Source organism: Salvelinus fontinalis, chromosome 27 (assembly GCF_029448725.1).
Source record: "Salvelinus fontinalis isolate EN_2023a chromosome 27, ASM2944872v1, whole genome shotgun sequence".
Taxonomy (NCBI): domain Eukaryota; kingdom Metazoa; phylum Chordata; class Actinopteri; order Salmoniformes; family Salmonidae; genus Salvelinus; species Salvelinus fontinalis.
In genome coordinates, this window is record NC_074691.1 from 1,971,192 (window position 1) to 1,990,318 (window position 19,127).

The 19,127-nt window shown below is 43.5% G+C and overlaps 1 protein-coding gene across 1 annotated transcript in view; it reads right to left on the minus strand.

Moving 5' to 3' along the window:
- LOC129824858 (rho-associated protein kinase 2-like) overlaps positions 1–19,127 on the minus strand; it is a 69,494-nt gene that overhangs the window by 32,410 nt on the left and 17,957 nt on the right. Inside the window, exons 7-14 of the mRNA XM_055884388.1 lie at positions 18,406–18,482; positions 11,725–11,884; positions 11,022–11,115; positions 4,187–4,266; positions 4,044–4,092; positions 3,816–3,951; positions 2,041–2,132; positions 1,284–1,530 (exon numbers count right to left, since the gene is read on the minus strand). Coding sequence (XP_055740363.1) covers positions 1,284–1,530; positions 2,041–2,132; positions 3,816–3,951; positions 4,044–4,092; positions 4,187–4,266; positions 11,022–11,115; positions 11,725–11,884; positions 18,406–18,482 — 935 coding nt within the window. The remainder of the gene's footprint in view (positions 1–1,283; positions 1,531–2,040; positions 2,133–3,815; positions 3,952–4,043; positions 4,093–4,186; positions 4,267–11,021; positions 11,116–11,724; positions 11,885–18,405; positions 18,483–19,127) is intronic.

Genomic DNA, 19,127 nt, shown 5'->3' on the forward strand with positions numbered 1-19,127 from the left:
AATAAAAGCCTGAAACTACGTCTAAAGGCTGTTGACACCTTAGGGAATACATAGAAAAAGAAGTCTGGTTGATATCCCTTTATATGGGCAATAGGGGTGCATGGGAACAGAGAGGTCTCAAGAACAGGGCCACTTCCTGGTTGGATTTTCCTCAGGTTTTAGCCTGCAATATCAGTTCTGTTTAACTCACCGACAAAATTTGTACAGTTTTGGAAACTTCAGAGTGTTTTCTATCCTAATCTGACTATTATATGCATATTCTAGTTTCGGGGGCTGAGAAATAGGCAGTTTCAAATGGGTACGCCTTTTTAGCCAAAAGCGAAAACTGCGCCCCCTAGTCTTAAGAAGTTTTAACAAGAAATTAGTGGAGTTGTTGAAAAATTAGTTTTAATGACTACAACCTAACTGTATGTAAACTTCCGACTTCAACTCTACAACATCTATCAGAGGTCAGAACATAGAAATTGTAGAGGAATACAAATATCTGGGTGTCCTCTTGGACAATAAGCTTCAGTGGAGTAAATGTACAGACCTGATCTACAAAGAGTCAACAGAGACTGTACTTTCTCAAAAAGCTGGGCTCTTTTAATGTAGACTGTACTATACTGACTCTGTTTTTACAAACCTTTCATTGAGAGTATTTGAACTTTTTGTATTGTTTGTTGGTATGGCAATGCCACTATCAGCCAGAGAAATATGCTGAGAAGGATTATTACCACAGCAAGCAAGGTACTTGGAGTCAAACAGACAGGCCTGGCCCTCCGCAAGGCTCACAAAATCATTTTAGACCCGAGCCACCCCCTGTACCCGGACTTTGAACTACTCCCCTCTGGGCGCAGGTATAGGGCACCCCTCGGCAGGAAAAAAATACAACTAGACAATAATTTGTGCCAGGTGTGATATCCTACCTAAATAGCTCGGTCTAATGTTCCTATCGACTCAGTAAGGCCAGCAGGCTAATGTTCCTATCGACTCAGTAAGGCCAGCAGGCTAATGTTCCTATCGACTCAGTAAGGCCAGCAGGCTAATGTTCCTATCGACTCAGTAAGGCCAGCAGGCTAATGTTCCTATCGACTCAGTAAGGCCAGCAGGTTAATGTTCCTATCGACTCAGTAAGGCCAGCAGGCTAAAGTCCATTCCACTCAGTAAGGACAGCAGGCTAATGTTCCTATCCACTCAGTAAGGCCAGCAGGCCTTTACTTTAAAGTAAAGTAAAAGTGCAAACTCTGCCGATCTGACAACCCTTGCTCCAGCCCCATCCCCAACCTCATCCCCAGTCTCACCCTGCAGGTCCAGTATAATCTCTGTCCCTAGGCTGCGGTCCCGCCTCTCGGCCTCCAGGTCGGCCTGCAGACCCATCAGCTGCTGCTCCAGGCCCATCTTGGCATTCTCCAGCTGGGTGCAGTTGTCCACCAGCTCCCCGAGGCTGAACTCCAGGGCCTGGGCCTGCTTCTGGGCCTCTGACTGGCTCCTCCACAGCCGCCCCGCCGCCTCCTGCTCCTCGGCCAGCACCGCTGTCGCCTCCTCCAGCTGAGAGATATAGAGCGAGAGAAGGAACCGCCTGAGAAATGCCACTCTACCGCTGCTGTCCGAATGTACAATAACTGTAGTTCTTAAATGTTTTTAAAGTAACATTTATAACGATACATTTTTATCAATAGTTTCCCAATCGAGAAATAAATAAGAAAAAGCTGAATATTATTTATTTCCGTATTGTGCCTAAGTAAGTGTTTTCTTATGCTATTTTCTGTGCAATTTGTATGATGTTAATTTCTTCATTTTTTTATTCAATAAAGTGAAAGTAGTCAGCCCATTCCTGGCCGGCTATCATATATTCTTGGTATTTTAGAAGCCATCTCCTGTCAGTTGTGCCCTTGAGCAAGGCACCCAAGCTTACATCCCCTCATGGAGTTTATGTGTGTTTCTCAAGAGGTTTGGGTTAAGAAAGCAAAAAACACATTTCTGTGATCTGAAAAATCACAAGATAGTGACGCATACTTATTTAAAGGAATACATGCATACAAGCTTGCTCTCCCTCACCTGTCTCTGCAGGTGGATGTTCTTCTCATTGGAGACCTGAGAGTTCTGGTTCCTCCTCTTCAGCTCTTCAAGCTGGTCCCGCAGGCTGTTTACTAGACATGGTGATGGGATGGATTAAAGCAATCAAAGCTTGGTGATGAGTTGGTTATTTGAATCAGCTGTGTAGTGCTAGGGCAAAAAACAAAACGTGCACAGGGGGATTCACTTTTTAATGCTAGTTAAGGTTACTATAAGCATAGTTATCATTCGTGACGTTTGATTTAAAAGCTTTAAAAGCTGCACTAAGTAAGCATTTCACTGTAAGGTCTACCTACACCTGTTGTATTCGGCGCACGTGACAAATAAACTTTGATTTGAAGATGTGTTTTTAATTCACACACAAGCTTGTTAGCTAGCTATCACAAAGGAAATTCAAAGTTCCTCCATAGAAGCCTCTCCTCCTAAGTATAATTATGTGAACCTAATTCATATAACGCATGTCATAACAAAATGCCCAGCGCATCAAGCTTCCTCCTCAATCGTCTCTCGTTCTCTCCCCACCTGCAGCATTTCAGTCGCATCTCGTCTGTCCGTCACGCATGTAAACAACTAGCTTTGCCTCTCTATCTGCACTGATTGGTGAAATAATTTAATTAGTTAAAAAAAAAAATAATTAAAGTTGATTTCACAGTTTAAAAACCTAACAGGAAATAACAATATAAACCGGTACTTTTTTAGGGTTCGAATCGGTTCAGAACTTTCTTTTGCTGGTCAGAACAGTAGAAGGAAACAAAACAAAAACTATCTTTAATGGCCAGGCACCACAGGCTAAAATGTAAGTTTTGCATCTAACTTTACTAACCCATTTTGAGATGTTTTTGGTATTTGGGTCCTTTAATGAGTACCTTCAAAAAGTAAACAAACATCATGTAAATGCATATATTCTTTAGTTTATCATACCACCGTAATCAACATTTCATGAAGTGTAACAACTTTTACACGGACATACATCTATCATTTAAAAGCTCACTATATTTAATCACACATTGTTGTCAAACCCATTTCATAGAGAATGTTAGAAACTGGACTATAAAGTAACTTACTTTGAAGGCATTTGGCGATTGGTAGGCTAAATTCGATTTCTCGCAAATCAGACATTTTTCTCAGTTTCAGAATAATCTACAGTCACCACAGTTTGTGTAGTTATCCTTAGATATATTCTCCCGATTTACTCAGAGGGAATTGTTAATATGTTGTCACATTTTTATTCTTGATAACATTTCCTTAGAACAATTTGACAAAAATGGCTTGAGAATTTTACAGATGGAAAGATGAAAAAAGTATTTATCCATAATCTCTTCTGAATGAATCTAGTCCTGGAGTGTCTAAACAAAATGAAACCAAAATATTTAGACGGACTTCATCCAGAAAAATTGATTTGTGTGATGCAAATATGTGCATATTTAATGAGATATCACGTCATTTGCATATTGTATACAAAAAGTATTATATTTGTGTCTACATTTAACTGGTAAAAATGTATTGTGATATGATTTAAAAAAATGCCTCTCATTAAAGCCAACAGATATCATTTCTTGATTTGTTATAAGCATGCACAAGCCCTTGTTATGGTATCTGTGAAACAACGTTAAAATTACACAAATGCAAGTAGCAGTCAGGATCACTGTAAAGTGATAATAAAACAAGAGCCAGTCATACATGCTTATGACAAGTCTTTCAATGCATTATAAGCTCATTACAAGGTCATTATAATCAGTATACTGGGCTTAGCTTACGCTCATTCTCGAGGCTGCGTTTCCTGTCTGCCTCCAGCTCCACCCTGCGGAGGTTCTCAGCACTCTGGTGCTGCAGCAGGGCCCTCTCTCTCTCCAGCTGCCTCAGCGATGACTCCACTCTCTGCCTGCTGTTCATCTACAGGGGCAGGGAAGGGTTCATGCGTAATGTGCATAGTCAAAACATTACTGACCATTAACTCTATTACTGACCATTAACTCTAGTCTCACCTCCTCGTCGATCTCGTTGACCAGCTTCTCTAGACGGCTAGTGGTAGTCCTGGGGAGAGAGGAGCATGTGTGAGTGTGTCTGTGTGTGTGTGTGTGTGTGTTTGGCATGTGTGCTTGTGTGTGTGTTCTGAGGTGAGCCATACTTGCACTTGTGCTCCAGGTCGTCTTTGGCCTGCATCTCATGGTTGAGCTGCTCCTCCAGACAACAGAGTTTATTTTGTAGCTGACCGGAATAAAAGAGGAGAGGGGGGAGAGTTAGCGAGTACACACACTAACATGGAGCTCACCAGACGCACACTCAAGTGTCAATATGTCTGTCAGACAGAATTATATTTAGCCTGTATTAGTGTTCTAGTCTGTCTGTCAGATAGTTCTACTGTGTCTGTCTTTCTGACAAAAAAGTGACCATTTAAGAACAATGAAAAGAAGGTCTTAGCGGTAACGGCATGGATTTTGTGAGAGGAAGCGCAACCTATCCAGCTGTGATGCACAAAGCCCTAATGCCCATGGAATAAGAGCGGAGATGTGATTTTTGTGCTGGTAACACTCGTATTAATAAACATTTAAAAAATCATGTTTTTTTTCCCATTTGGTTTAATTTGGTTAAAAACCAAGCAAATAGCCTCCCTTCGATGAAGGCTGTTTTTTTCTGTCCTGCCCAATGCGTTCACCAAGTAGCCAAGTCTATCAATAAAGGATTTGACTAGTGAGACTGCTTTGAAATAAATCTTAAAATCACCAAAGCTTTATTAAAAGATCAAGTTTGGGAGCAGCAAAACAGTGAGCAGACATCCCCTTTTTTTCTTTGTATTGTGAAGGCCTACATTATTTTAGCCAGCCCCTGTTTTGGATGTGTGTAAAAACCCTTCCACGTAGGCTACCCGTGTCCATATGCCCATCATGAAACGAGAGGTGAGATGATGCTGGTGACCCTTGTATTTAGAACTTATTTTCCTGTAACAATTGCTTTTTTGTTTCATACGATTAAAAACCAAGCCCTCCATAGTCTCCCCGTACCCTAGGCTATAACTAAGGCTGGTTTAACAGCAATCCTTTGTCTTTCTTATCCCGTCAATTTTATTATATCATGCTTCTGACCCCAAGCTATTTAGAAATATACTCTTGTTGAGAAAAAAAACGCTTGATTGTTTTTCGTTTTATTTGTTTATTTTTTAAAAACTTGTTCGAATGATTCCCCATCCTGGCTTTATGAAAATGTCTAGTTCACATGCAATGGAATTTAGGAGCCGTCTCCTATCTTTGGAGAAGTGTGAATGCGATCTGTAAGATGGTTCCATTATGTTTATAAAATATTAAATTTGGGAACCACATTTCTTAGGGCACTGCAGCCCCTCATAATGGGTTCAGATTTTTTGTGGCCCCCACCCACATTAATGTTGCCCATTACTGCTGTAGACTATTTAACAAACTAGGATATAACGGACTAACATTCAAATTGGAGTTGATGACAACATAACACATAAAAGACCGTAAATACACAACTTGGAGAAACCACATATTTAGCCATGGAGCACGTTCTGATCGGCCTGTGAGGGGTCAAGCCTCCAATTTATTTATTCATCAAAACCCAGCCCTTTCGCACCACCACCAGCTACTGCACCCATAATTCCCACAGTGAAAATTGCTAAAATATTTCTGACACACCCCTGGACCTGTAGTGCTACCGCCATCGCTATTATTTACCATTCCGTTAGGTTTGTGGGTGAGCCCTGAGAGTTCTAGTTTGTCTGTCTGCCTGAGAGTTCTATTTTGTCTATCTGTAGGAGTTTCATTTTATCTGAGAGTTCCATTTGTTATTTCTGAGAGTTGTATTTTGTATGACAGTTCTATTTCTTGTGTCTGAAAGTTCTATTTTGTATATCTGGGAGTTATATTTCTTCTTTTAATTAAAAAAGTATAATGTTTATTTGGCAGGGACAATGCACACCAAAAAAATAAGACTCAGCACTGAGAAAACATGTCGCACCAGATTTAGCTAATAGCTCATTTCTATCTGTAGTCCTTAAAACATCTAGACATACTGTAGGTGAATTTTACGTCATACAGTAAACAAAACCCACAGAAATCAGGACATAGAGACGTGTTTCAACACAGAAGTCAAAACATTGCACATAGAAACATATTGCTATTGGATAGACACCCCAGTGGTGTAAAAAGTAGCCAATTGTCATACTTGAGTAAAAGTAAAGATACCTTAACAGAAAATGACTCAAGTATGTGTTTGAGTTTATTTATTTGATTTTTTTACAGGGACAGTGCACATTAATCAACGTTTCAGTAAAAGTGCCGGTTTTAGCCAGCCGGCTAATTTTCAACCGCCCCTGGGCAGGTTATTAAAAACAATTACAATATAGACAATCATTGAGCAGTGAGCACACGCAAAGCAACATAGGACCAGTAAGACGTAGCATACAGACAGAGCAACATAGGACAAGCAAGACGTAGCATACAGACAGAGCAACATAGAACAAAAAGCAGCAAGACAAAATTCATTAAAGCAACAAAGTGTTTCCACACCTCACAAGCTACAGACAACAGACAACATGGAAAGCGGCAATACACAGCTAGGGATTATGTTCACAAATCTGATTGACCTTTAGCAATGTCATCATGCATATCACCTTTTGTGAAAGTGTGATATGTGGTGCAGTTATGTGAAAGTCACCCAGTAAAATATTACTTGAGTAAAAGTCTAAAATTATTTAGTTTGAAATGTACTTAAGTATCAAAAGTACATGTAATTGCTTAAATACACTTCAGTATCAAAAGTAAAAGTATAAATAATTTCAAATGTCTTATTAATAAGCAAACCAGACACACCATATTATTGTTTTTAAGATGTATGGATAGGCAGGGGCTATCTCCAACACTCAGACATAATTTACAAATGAAACATTTGTGTTTAGTGAGTCCGCCAGATCATAGGCAGTAGGGATGTTCTCTTGATAAGTGTGTGAATTGGACCATTTTCCCATCCTGTTAAGGATTCAAAATGTAATAAGTACTTTTGGGTGTCCGGGAAAATGTATGGAGTAAAAAGTACAATATTTTATTTAGGAATGTAGTGAAATAAAAGTTCAAAAACACTTTTAAAAGTTAAAAATATAAATAGTAAAGTACAGATTCCCCAAAAAAGTACTTTTACTTAAGTAACTTTACGCCACTGGTTTCATGGATGTCTCACATGCTTGTAACCAGCTGGTGATGCAGTAGGAGAGATGTGGAGAAGTAGGAGAGATGTGGAGAAAACCAAAGCATACAAGAATATTCTGGAAGCCTCGATGGAGAGAGCATTTCTGATTAACCGTAAATTGGCTTGGCTATATTGGATTGTGTTGGCCATTTCTTTTATGTGTTTTTTTAAAAGTTGAGGGTGGGCTCAAGGATTATGCCAAGGTATTGAATTCTAAAACAGTTTAGATATTTTGGACATCTATGAGGATGTCGGGGTAGACCTGCTGCTTTTGATTGACGGAGAAACACATGGCCACTGTTTTCCCCACATTTAGGGTGAAACAGGAGTCATTGAGCCATTGTGAAACATTCTCCATAACTGATGTTGACTTGGCAGCCACTTGCTCAGCACTCTTTCCATGGATGTAGATGACCGTGTCGTCAACGTACATTTGGATCTCCACTCCCTGGCATGCAGAAGGAAGATCATTGATATATAGGCTGAACCACAGTCAAGAGCATTTTGGGGGAGGTTGAAACTGGAGAGTTTTGAGAGAAGGACTTTACGGTTGACGTTAACAACATGCTGCCTCTGTTGAGTGGTTCACCTTAAACCCAAACTGCATGGGGTGAAGAGGGACCGACCCTGTATTCAGGTGTGCAGTGAGCTGTTCCTACAACTTTTTAAGCAACCTTTGAGATGACGGGAGTATACTGATAGGCCGGTTGTTGCGCACTTCCTGCTGGTCTCCAGATTTACATTCGGATGTCGGAAGTTTACATACACTTCGGTTGGAGTCATTAAAACTCATTTTTCAACCACTCCACAAATTTCCTGTTAACAAACTATAGTTTTGGCAAGTCGGTTAAGACATCTACTGTGTGCATGTCAAAGGATTTTTCCCCCAAAATGTTTACGGACAGATTATTTCACTTATAATTCACTGTGTCACAATTCCAGTGGGTCAGAAGTTTACATACACTAAGTTGACTGTGCCTTTAAACAGCTTGGAGAATTCCAGAAAAGTATGTCATGGCTTTAGAAGCTTCTGATAGGCTAATTGACAACATTTGAGTCAATTGGAGGTGTACCTGTGGATGTATTTCAAGGCCTACATTGAAACTCAGTGCATCTTTGCTAGTCTGGTTCATCCTTGGGAGCAATTTCCAAATGCCTGAAGGTACCACGTTCATCTGTACAAACAATAGTACGCAAGTATAAACACCATGGGACCACGCAGCCATCATACCGCTCAGGAAGGAGACGCGTTCTGTCTCCTAGAGATGAACGTACCTTGGTGCGGAAAGTCCAAATCAACCCCAGAACAACAGCAAAGGACCTTGTGTAGATGCTGAAAAAAATTGAACTGTTTGGCCATAATGACCATTGTTACGTTTGGAGGAAAAATGGTGACGCTTGCAAGCTGAAGAACACCATCCCAACTATGAAGCATGGGAGTGGCAGCATCATGTTGTGGGGGTGCTTTGCTACAGGAGGGACTGGTGCACTTAACAAAATAGATGGCTTCATGAGGAATTGGAAAATGATGTGGATATATTGAAGAAACATCTCAAGACATCAGTCAGGAAGTTAAAGCTTGGTCGCAAATGGGTCTTCCAAATGGACAATGACCCCAAGCATACTTCCAAAGATGTGGCAAAATGGCTTAAGGACAACAAAGTCAAGGTATTGGAGTCGCCATCACAAAGCCCTGACCTCAATCCTATAGAAAATTTGTGGGCAGAACTGAAAAAGCGTGTGCAAGCAAGGAGGCCTACAAATCTGACTCAGTTACACCAGCTCTGTCAGGAGGAATGGGCCAAATTTCACCCAACGTATTGTGGGTAGCATGTGGAAGGCTACCCAAAATGTTTGACCCAAGTTAAACAATTTAAAGGCAATGTTACCAAATACTAATTGAGTGTATGTAAACTTCTGACCCACTGGGAATGTGATGAAAGAAATAAAAGCTGAAATAAATCATTCTCTCTACTATTATTCTGACATTTCACATTCTTAAAATAAAGTGGTGAGCCTAACTGACCTAAGACAGGGAATTTTTACTAGAATTAAATGTCAGGAATTGTGAAAAACGGAGTTTAAATGTATTTGGCTAATGTGTATGTAAACTTCCCACTTCAACTGTATGTACAGGGGTTCAAGATGGCTATCTTCCATGCTTTTGGGAATGAACTTTCTTGCATTGATAACTTGACTATCTGGGTAATTAGGGTGGTTAGGCTGTCACTGTACTTTTTTAGAAATACAGTTTCAAGACCAAACACATCTTTTGCTTTAGAGTTTGAGGGAGGAGAGGATTTTCTTGACCTTTACCTCACTGGGAGACAAAAAAAAAACGGTATGGCTTTCTTTGCTGAGGATCATGGACAGGTCTCTTGGGGTGAACTTTTGGCCCAGCTCTAGGACTGAGTCAATGGAATAGTCATTAAAGGTGGGTACGATGACTGAGCTGTTGTCCTGAAGCCAGTGACTTTCAGTTGTAGACTCGGCATGATCTTTCCCAGTGAGTTTGTTCATCTTTTTCCATATTACCTTGCTGTTCCCTTTTGCTTCGTTGATGACAGGCTTTCCTGAGACTCATTGTCACTTTGTTTCTCAGTCCTTTATAGATTAGTTTGTCAACATGGTCCCGTGTGGCTCAGTCGGGAGTACATGGCGCTTGCAACGCCAGGGTTGTGGATTCGATTCCCACGGGGGACGAGTACGGAGAAGAGAAAAGAAAGTATGAAATGTATGCACTTACTACTTTAAGTCGCTCTGGATAAGAGCATCTGCTCAATGACTAAAACATAACATCTAGGGCAGATTTTAGAGACGGTTATAGAACAGCATCTCTTCTTCATAACTTGCCATAAAGTATCAATGAAATCAGGGTAGGCCTTTTTGTTGCGTTTGTGAGGCACCTGTTTAGTGAACTCAGAAACGGCTCCAGGGATAAGCGACATAAGCGGTCGCTTAGGGCTCCAGGCTGCTTGCCCCACAAAGGTGGAAGTTGGTTGTGCATCAGGAATTTTTATTTTGTTATGTCAGTCACTGACAGTCACTCAATTAGCCATGTCAGCTAATTATTTTTTGATTGGTAAGTTAGTCCCGCAAGCTATTTAAACTTGTAGTAATCATGGCCGAATACCGACCAGTCACTCAGGGCACGTGCCCAGGGGCCCTGACCTCTAGGGGGCCCCCATTGATTTGTTAGTCACTTTCACTCAGATATCATTAACATGGCATAAGTCATAGCAAAATGTGTAGAATTGCAGGTAATTAGCTTTAAAACTAAAAAACAATCTCTCCACCTCATGGCAAAATGAGTAGAATTACAGGGAATTAGCTGTAAAAAAATATATATATATTTTTTATCTCTGCTCCATTGCCAAATGAGTAGAATTGCATGAAATGTGTTAGAAAATTGCAACATTTTCTCTCCGCCCCATGGCAAAAAGTGCAGGGAGGGGCAACCAAATCTCGCTTAGGGCCCCCAAAAGGCTAGAGTGAACTTGGTTGTATTTGAGTCATCCGAGAAGTCAGTATGTCTCAGTGTTCTTTTCAGTCCGTCTGTCTGAGAATTATGTCTGTCTATCTGAGTGTTCCATTCCATTGGTCTGTCTTGAGAGCTACTACGTTGCACCGAACATTTCAATATTGAATTTGTCCTCAAATGTCAGTCTTGTCCCTTCTGAGCACACATCTTCCCTTCTTGTTTTGAAAACAAAACAAACCCACAAAATGCATGCATGTATGTACGCAGAAATGCAACAACCTACCTCTCCTTTGATGCTGTCCTCTTTTTCCTCAGAGCTATCCTTACAGTCTTTCGAGTCCTCCACAGATATCCCTTTATTCCCACCTCTCAGCAGCCTGTTAGAGAAGGAGAAGCAAGAGAGAGGGAGGGGAGAGGTCTTTAAACTGGCTTTACCTGAGGTGCCCTGCCAGCCATGCCAACCTCCATGCCAACCTTCCTCGCCCTCTGAGTACCCAAGTCCGTATCCCGCCCCATAACACGTCGTGCCCAACCAAGAACCCACCCAGCTCAGACTCCAGCTCTACAATTCCCATTCGATGATCATGATCATAAGAACAGACTTTTATCATGAGCCTAGTGGCTTTATTAAAAGGGCTATTGGAACAAGGAGGCAGTGTAAAGTACAGACGCAGCGTGTACGACTAGTTTCAACATAAAACTCGACTTTTTTCATTCACTCTCTCCCTCTTTCATTTCCTCTCTCTATAGCTGCAGGCACAGACATGACCTCAAGCACATTGTCTGCACAGTACAGAGAGTCTTACAAAAACAACCTTAAAAACATACAGCAGACTCATTCCAATGTACATTTAGAAAACCAAACCAGATCCCTAGATAATTGGCACGCTTGCTGAAGCTAAATATAACACTAACATGAATGTACACAGACACTGTATAGACACTAAACTTAACTCTTAGAATAGATAGAAACCAATTAGTCTTACTGGTCTTCCTTGAAGTAGGTGAAGCCCACGAATGGCAGCTGGTTGCCCACAAAGGCCCTTGGTGTGGGAAAGGTCTCCACGTCGCCTTTGTCATCCTTAATCTCGTCAAAGTTACTGGTGTCTATGTCACTGCTCAGCTCTGGTACTACTGGGGCCACGGCTGAAGAAGGGAGAGCGAGAGGGAGGAAGTGGGAGAAGCAAAGAGGGGGAGATGGGGGCAGAGAGGGAGAGAGGCAGAGAGAGAGAGATGCAGAGTCATAAAGAAGCAGAGTGTGTGTGTGAGCGAGAGAGGACAGAAAAGGGGTGGAAATAGTGTGGGTTTGGGTAGAGAAGGGAGAGGGAGACATAGTTGATTCAAATATGTCTAAAATCAACCAACTCAGCTCCGTGCTAAAATTGGTGTCAATCAAGATACACTAACACAGAGCTCACCGTCAGCTCCTCCGATTCTCAATCAGTGTGTGGTTATTTTCACAGTATAGTTTGTGATTTTCTAAGTGTGTATCGAATGTGTGTGTGTGTGTGTGTGTAGTACACCAAACGAAACTGGGCATAGGAGGTAGAAGAGAGCGAGCTGGCGTGGTGCGGACGCCAGACCCGCCACTCCTCTCTCCCCCTACAGTACCCGCTTTGTGTCCCAACACACACTGTTGCCTTTCACACATGCAGCCTAAACACACTCCAGGAGAGATATAACTAACTCTCCTTCTTTTGCTGCTCTTTTAAAGGCCCTCGGCTGCAGAGCAGGCGGACAGAAATAAATTATAAGGGCCAGGAGGCGAAAGCTGAAAAAGTAAGGCTGCTCTGCAGGAAACTAAGCCGCCTTGTTGAATCCTCTTTCTTCAACAGGATCTGTTCTGGCTCCAGGCAAAGATAACCAAGTTTAAGACAGACCCTCAGTAGGGAGAGATCAAGAGATGGATGGATGAAAGACAGGAGAGAAAGATATATGGATACAGAGAGTGAGTGATAAAAGAGAGGGAACGAAAGAAAGAGAAACAAATAGGTGTGCGGTGAGACTGGAGAAAGAGATGCTGCTCTAGCTCTGCGGAGGCCAATTACGTCGCTGCTTACCCAGCATGCTCTCTGATAGCGGGTAGGCTAATGACAGGCAGCTGTGGCCACAGTGAGAGTGGAGAGAGGAGGGAGCGACCGTACCTCGAATCTGATCTGGGGCCTGGTGCAGCGGTTCTAGGGCATCCCCTCTCATTACCCCTATCCAACCCAGCCCGCCCCCAGATTAGCTACCGACACCCTCTCCACCCATTCCCTCCCTCCACCTCCCCTCAATCATGCAATCATAGGGCAGGGTGCATCAGCCTAAGAACATGGCTGACGTTTTACATTCTCCCAACCAATTCTGCTATTTTTGTTATTTTTTTAATGTAGTTTTTATAATGTTGCTGCTACTGTCTCTTATGACCGAAAATAACTTCTGGACATGAGAACAGCGATTACTCACCGCGGACAGGGAAAAACTTTTTCCTTTAACAAGTTCGACAAGAAGGATATCCTGCTTTCACTGGAACAGGCACAGATCCACGTCTTTTGAGTGAAGAAAAGACGCGGGAAAAGGGGCCGCAGATCGGGCAGCCTTCTGAGAATTCGTAGGCGAGCGAGTAAACTCCCATCCGTTCTTCTTGCTAATATACAATCATTGGAAAATAAAATTGATGACCTATGATTAAGATTATCCTACCAACGGAACATCAAAAACTGTAACATCTTATGTTTCACCGAGACGTGGCTGAACGACGATACGGACAATATAGAGCTAGCGGGATTTTCCATGCACCGGCAGAACAGAGATGCTACCTCTGGTAAAACGAGGGGTGGGGGTGTGTGTCTATTTGTCAATAACAGCTGGTGCGCGATGTCTAATATTAAAGAAGTATCGAGGTATTGCTCGCCTGAGGTAGAGTACCTTATGATAAGCTGTAGACCACAATATCTACCAAGAGATTTCTCATCTATATTATTCGTAGCCGTCTATTTACCACCACAGACCGATGCTGGCACTAAGACCACATTCAACCAACTCTATAAGGCCATAAGCAAACAAGGAAATGCTCATCCAAAAACAGCGCTCCTAGTGGCCGGGGACTTTAATGCAGGCAAACTTAAATCAGTTTTACAAGATTTTTCCAGCATGTCACATGTGCAACCAGAGAAAAAAAAATCCTAGACCACCTTTACTCCACACACAGAGATACATATAAAGCTCTCCCCCGCCTTCCATTTGGCAAATCTGACCATAATTATATCCTCCTGATTCCTGCTTACAAGCAAAAACTAAAGCAGGAAGTACCAGTGACTCGCTCAATACGGAAGTGGTCAGATGACACGGATGCTACACTGCAGGACTGTTTTGCTAGCACAGACTACTATATGTTCCAGGATTCATCCAATGGCATTGAGGAGTACACCACCTCAGTCATTGGCTTCATCAATAAGTGCTTCCACGACGTCGTCCCCACAGTGACTGTACGTACATATCCCAACCAGAAGCCATGGATTACAGGCAACATCCGCATCGAGCTAAAGGCTAGAGCTGCCGCTTTAAAGAAGCAGGAGACTAATCAGGACGCTTATAAGAAATCGCGCTATGCTCTCTGACGAACCATCAAACAAGCAAAGCGTCAATACAGGATTAAGATTGAATCCCACTACACCGGCTCTGATGCTCGTCGGATGTGGCAGGGCTTGAAAACTATTACGGATTACAAAAGGGAAACCCAGAAGCGAGCTGCCCAGTGACACGAGCCTACCAGACGAGCTAAATGCCTTTTGTGCTTGTTTCGAGGCAAGCAACACCAGCTGTTCTGGATGACTGTGATAATGCTCTCTGTAGCCGATGTGAACAAGACCTTTAAACTGTCAACATTCACAAAGCCGCTGGGCCAGACGGATTACCAGGACGTGTACTCAAGGCATGCGCGGACCAACTGTCAAGTGTCTTCAATGACATTTTCACCCTCTCCCTGACCGAGTCTGTAATACCTGTTTCAAGCAGACCACCATAGTCCCTGTGCTCAAGGAAGCGAAGGTAACATGCCTAAATGATTACCGCCCCTTGGCACTCACGTCGGTAGCCATGAAGTGCTTTGAAAGGCTGGTCATGGCTCACATCAACAGCATCCCCCCGGACACCCTAGACCCACTACAATTCGCATACCACCCCAACAGATCCACAGATGACGCAATCTCAATCACACTCCACACTGCCCTTTCTCACCTGGACAAAAGGAACACCTATGTGAGAATGCTGTTCATTGACTACAGCTCAGCGTTCAACACAATAGTGCCCATGAAGCTCATCACTAAGCTAAGGACTCTGGGACTAAACACCCCCCTCTGCAACTGGATCCTGGACTTCCTGACGGGCCGCCCCCAGGGAGTAAGACTAGGCAACAACACGTCTGCCACGCTGATCCTTAACACTGGGGCCCCTCAGGGGTGTGTACTTTGTCCCTTCCTGTATTCCCTGTTCACCCACAACTGTGTGGCCAAACACGATTCCAACACTATCATTAAGTTTGCTGACAACACAACAGCCTGATCACCGACAACGATAAGACAGCCTATAGCGAGGAGGTCAGAGAACTGGCAAGGTGGTGCCAGGACAACAACCTCTCCCTCAATGTGAGCAAGACAAAGGAGCCGATCGTGGACTACAGGAAAAGGCGAGCTGAACAGGCCCCCATTAACATCGACAGGGCTGTAGTGGAGCGGGTCGAGAGTTTCAAGTTCCTTGGTGTCCACATCACTAACAAACTATCATGGTCCAAACATACCAAGACAGTTGTGAAGAGGGCACGACAAAACCCCCCCCCCCCCCATGAGAATTAAAAGATTTGGCATGTGTCCCCAGATCCTCAAAAGGTTCTACAGCTACACCATCGAGAGCATCCTGACCGGTTGCATCACTGCCTGGTATGGCAACTGCTCGACATTTGACCGTCAGGTGCTACAGAGGGTAGTGCACACTGGGGCCAAGCGTCCTGCCATCCAGGACTTATACAATAGGCGATGTCAGAGGAAAGCCCATAAAATTGTCAAAGACTTCAGTCACCCAAGTTATAGACCGTTTTCTCTGCTACCGCACGGCAAGCAGTACCGGGGCGCCAAGTTTAGGACCAAAAGACTCCTCAACAGCTTCTACCACCAAGACATAAGAATGCTGAACAATTAATAAAATCGCCACCGGACAATTTACATTTGACCCTCCCTTTTGTACACTGCTGCTGCTCGCTGTTTATGTACAAATTACCTCAACCAACCTGTATCCCCGCACACTGACTCGGTGCCGGTGCCCCCTGTACAAATCCTCGTTATTGTTATTCTTATTGTGTTACTTTTTATTGTTACTTTTTATTTTAATTGTATTTATTTCACCTTTATTTAACCAGGTAAGCTAGTTGAGAACAAGTTCTCATTTACAACTGCGACCTGGCCAAGATAAAGCAAAGCAGTGTGACACAAACAACAAAACAGTGTTACACGTGGAATAAACAAGCGTACAGTCAATAACACAATAGAAAAAAAAGAAAGTCTATATACAGTGTGTGCAAATGGTGTGAGGAGGTAAAGCAATAAATAGGCCATATTAGCGAAGTAATTACAATTTAGCAAATAAACACTGGAGTGATAGATGAGCAAATAGAAATACTGGTGTGCAAAAGAGCAGAAAAGTAAATACAAATAATATGGGGATGAGGTAGGTAGATTGGGTGGGCTTTTTACAGATGGGCTATGTACAGCTGCAACGATCGGTTAGCTGATGTTTAAAGTTGGTGAGGGAAATATAAGTCTCCAGCATCAGCAATTTTTGCAATTCGTTCCAGTCATTGGCAGCAGATAACTGGAAGGAAAGGTGGCCAAAGGAGGTGTTGGCTTTGGGGATGACCAGTGAGATATACCTGCTGGAGTGCGTGCTACGGGTGGGTATTGTTATCGTGACCAGTGAGCTGAGATAAGGCGGAGCTTTACCTAGTATAGACTTATTAATGACCTGTAGCCAGTGGGTCTGGCGACGAATATGTAGCGAGGGCCAGCCGACTAGAGCATACAGGTCGCAGTGGTGGGTGGTATAAGGGGTTTTGGTGACAAAACGAATGGCAGTGTGATAGCTTACTTGGTAAATATTTTCTTAACTCTTCTTGAACTGCACTGTTGGTTAAGGGCTTGTAAAGTAAGCATTTCACGGTAAAGTCTACACTTGTTGTATTCGGCGCATGTGACAAATAAAGTTTGATTTGATTTGCTAGCACCCAGGCTGTGTTCCAAATGGCACCCCATTCCCTATATAGTGCAGTACTTTTGACCAGGGCCCCTAAGGCTCTGGTCAAAAGTAGTACACTATGTAGGGAAGAGGGTGCCATTTGGGACGCAGCCCCAGAGTCCCACATCTAAGAGCTTTATGGCTTTATGTCACGCAATGGTCAGGAAGGGAGGTGCTTTAATCTGCTAGCCAATGAGCAGACTAGAGAGAGGGAGATTGCGTTCCAAATCTCTACCCTTCTCCCGAAGTGTGCACTTGCAAATCTCTACCCTTCTCCCCCCAGCCAATGCTTAAACCCATCATTTGCTTTTAAACCCATAATGGACAGTGTGCAAGTGCACAACTCTGGAAAAGGGTGCAGAATGGGGATGCGCCACAAACTAGAGAGAGTGGGGAGCTCAACAGGAGAACTGTTGACTGTGATGTGTGCTATGGATGTTGCAACGATGGGTTGTAAAGGAAGACTTAAGGACGAGACACGCACACATGCTGGGGTTCGGAAAGGTTGAGACACACTGAGGTTCGGTAAGGAGGAAAGACACACACACACGCACATATGCACACGCGCACGCACACACAGTGGGGTTTCAGTAGTGCAGTAATGACTCTTTCCGGTTTAGTGTTACAGACTGCCTGGGCTGTGATCAGGATTTACAGTATGTCTCGGTCTTAATCAGAGCCAGGTGAAACTTCTTCCTTCCTTTTCCCCTCATTTCCTTGGTGACTTTACTGACCTGGCAGCAGTGGATAACTGCAAGCAGCATTTCCACCAGTTGTGTGCGTGCCCTTCGCTGTGTGTGTGCAAGTGTGCACGTGATCCCGCCAAAGTACTTTCAGTTGATTCCTGTCACACGATATCAAAATCAGTGAGGATGGAAGGATGGAGGGGCCCACGTTATGCAATCTCTCCTTGTATCGCCGAATAAAATGGCAAACAAGGACATACTACTGACAAAGCATTAATATCTGTACATCTTTACGCGGGGCAAATGGTCTAATGACTGATTAGTAATAGTTCAGTCACAGCTGAGCTCTGCCTTCTGATAAATGTATGTATCAAGAGCAGGAGTGCCGATTTAGGATCAGTTTTGCCTTTTAGATCACAATAAATACGATCACATGGAGAGCGGGAAAGACCTGATCCTAGATCAGCACTCCATACGACCCGTTCCACTACATTTTTCCTGATAGACCAAAGAGAGCAAAGAGGAGGCTGATGCTTCATGGCCCCACACATGGGAATGAACTGTAGTATGTCGTGTAAAATCAGGAAAAATGGGAAGTTGGGTTACATAGGCAGATACAAAAGGCACACACAGACAGGGATACACGCATGGTTGCGCACTGGCACGCATGCCCACACACACACTGTATGACTGAACACACACACACTCACTCACTCTGTCGGATGGTGTGGAAGGTCCACTGGCCATGTCTCTTCATCTCCTCCACGCCGTTCCTCCCCAGACGCACCTCCCTGTACATAGCCAATGGGACGGCGCGGTCAGAGAGTTGTCACTCACTCAAACGTGCAACTCGACCGCAACCTGAACACAATGCAAAGCACCACTTTCCTCCACACAGCTGGAGTGACCGCTAGGCACTGACCACAGTCCACTGACTGACCAGGCTAGACCGCCTCATGACCACTGCAGCACTCAGTCGAATGAGAGTCTAACTGCAGCCAGTAGGAGTAGTGATACTGAGAGAAGATAGGTCCAGTAAGTTGCTGATGTGGAGATAGATAAAGCCACACAGCAGCACAATAGGGTAATGAGGAAATAGGGTAGTGAGGCAATTGGGCCAGACAAGTCAACAACACTACTGCCTCTCTCTTCCTCTCACCCTCCCTCCCTGCCACAGGGTGCAGGGCTGGAGGGGTGTGGCAGTTTGGGCTGCCACGTGTGGGACATTCCAGCCTCAGCCATGAGGAAGGGAGGGAGCAAGGGAAGAAGGGAGGAGTGTGTTTCTGTCCCACTAGAAAACATGAGACCATGGAAAAAAACACAGCTTGTCCCTCAGAGAGAGAGAGACAAAACAGGGAGATGGGGAGGGACTGGATTAAGTCATCAATGAATGAGAGGGCGAGAGTGAGTCAGTAAACAACATGCTGAGCGTGAAT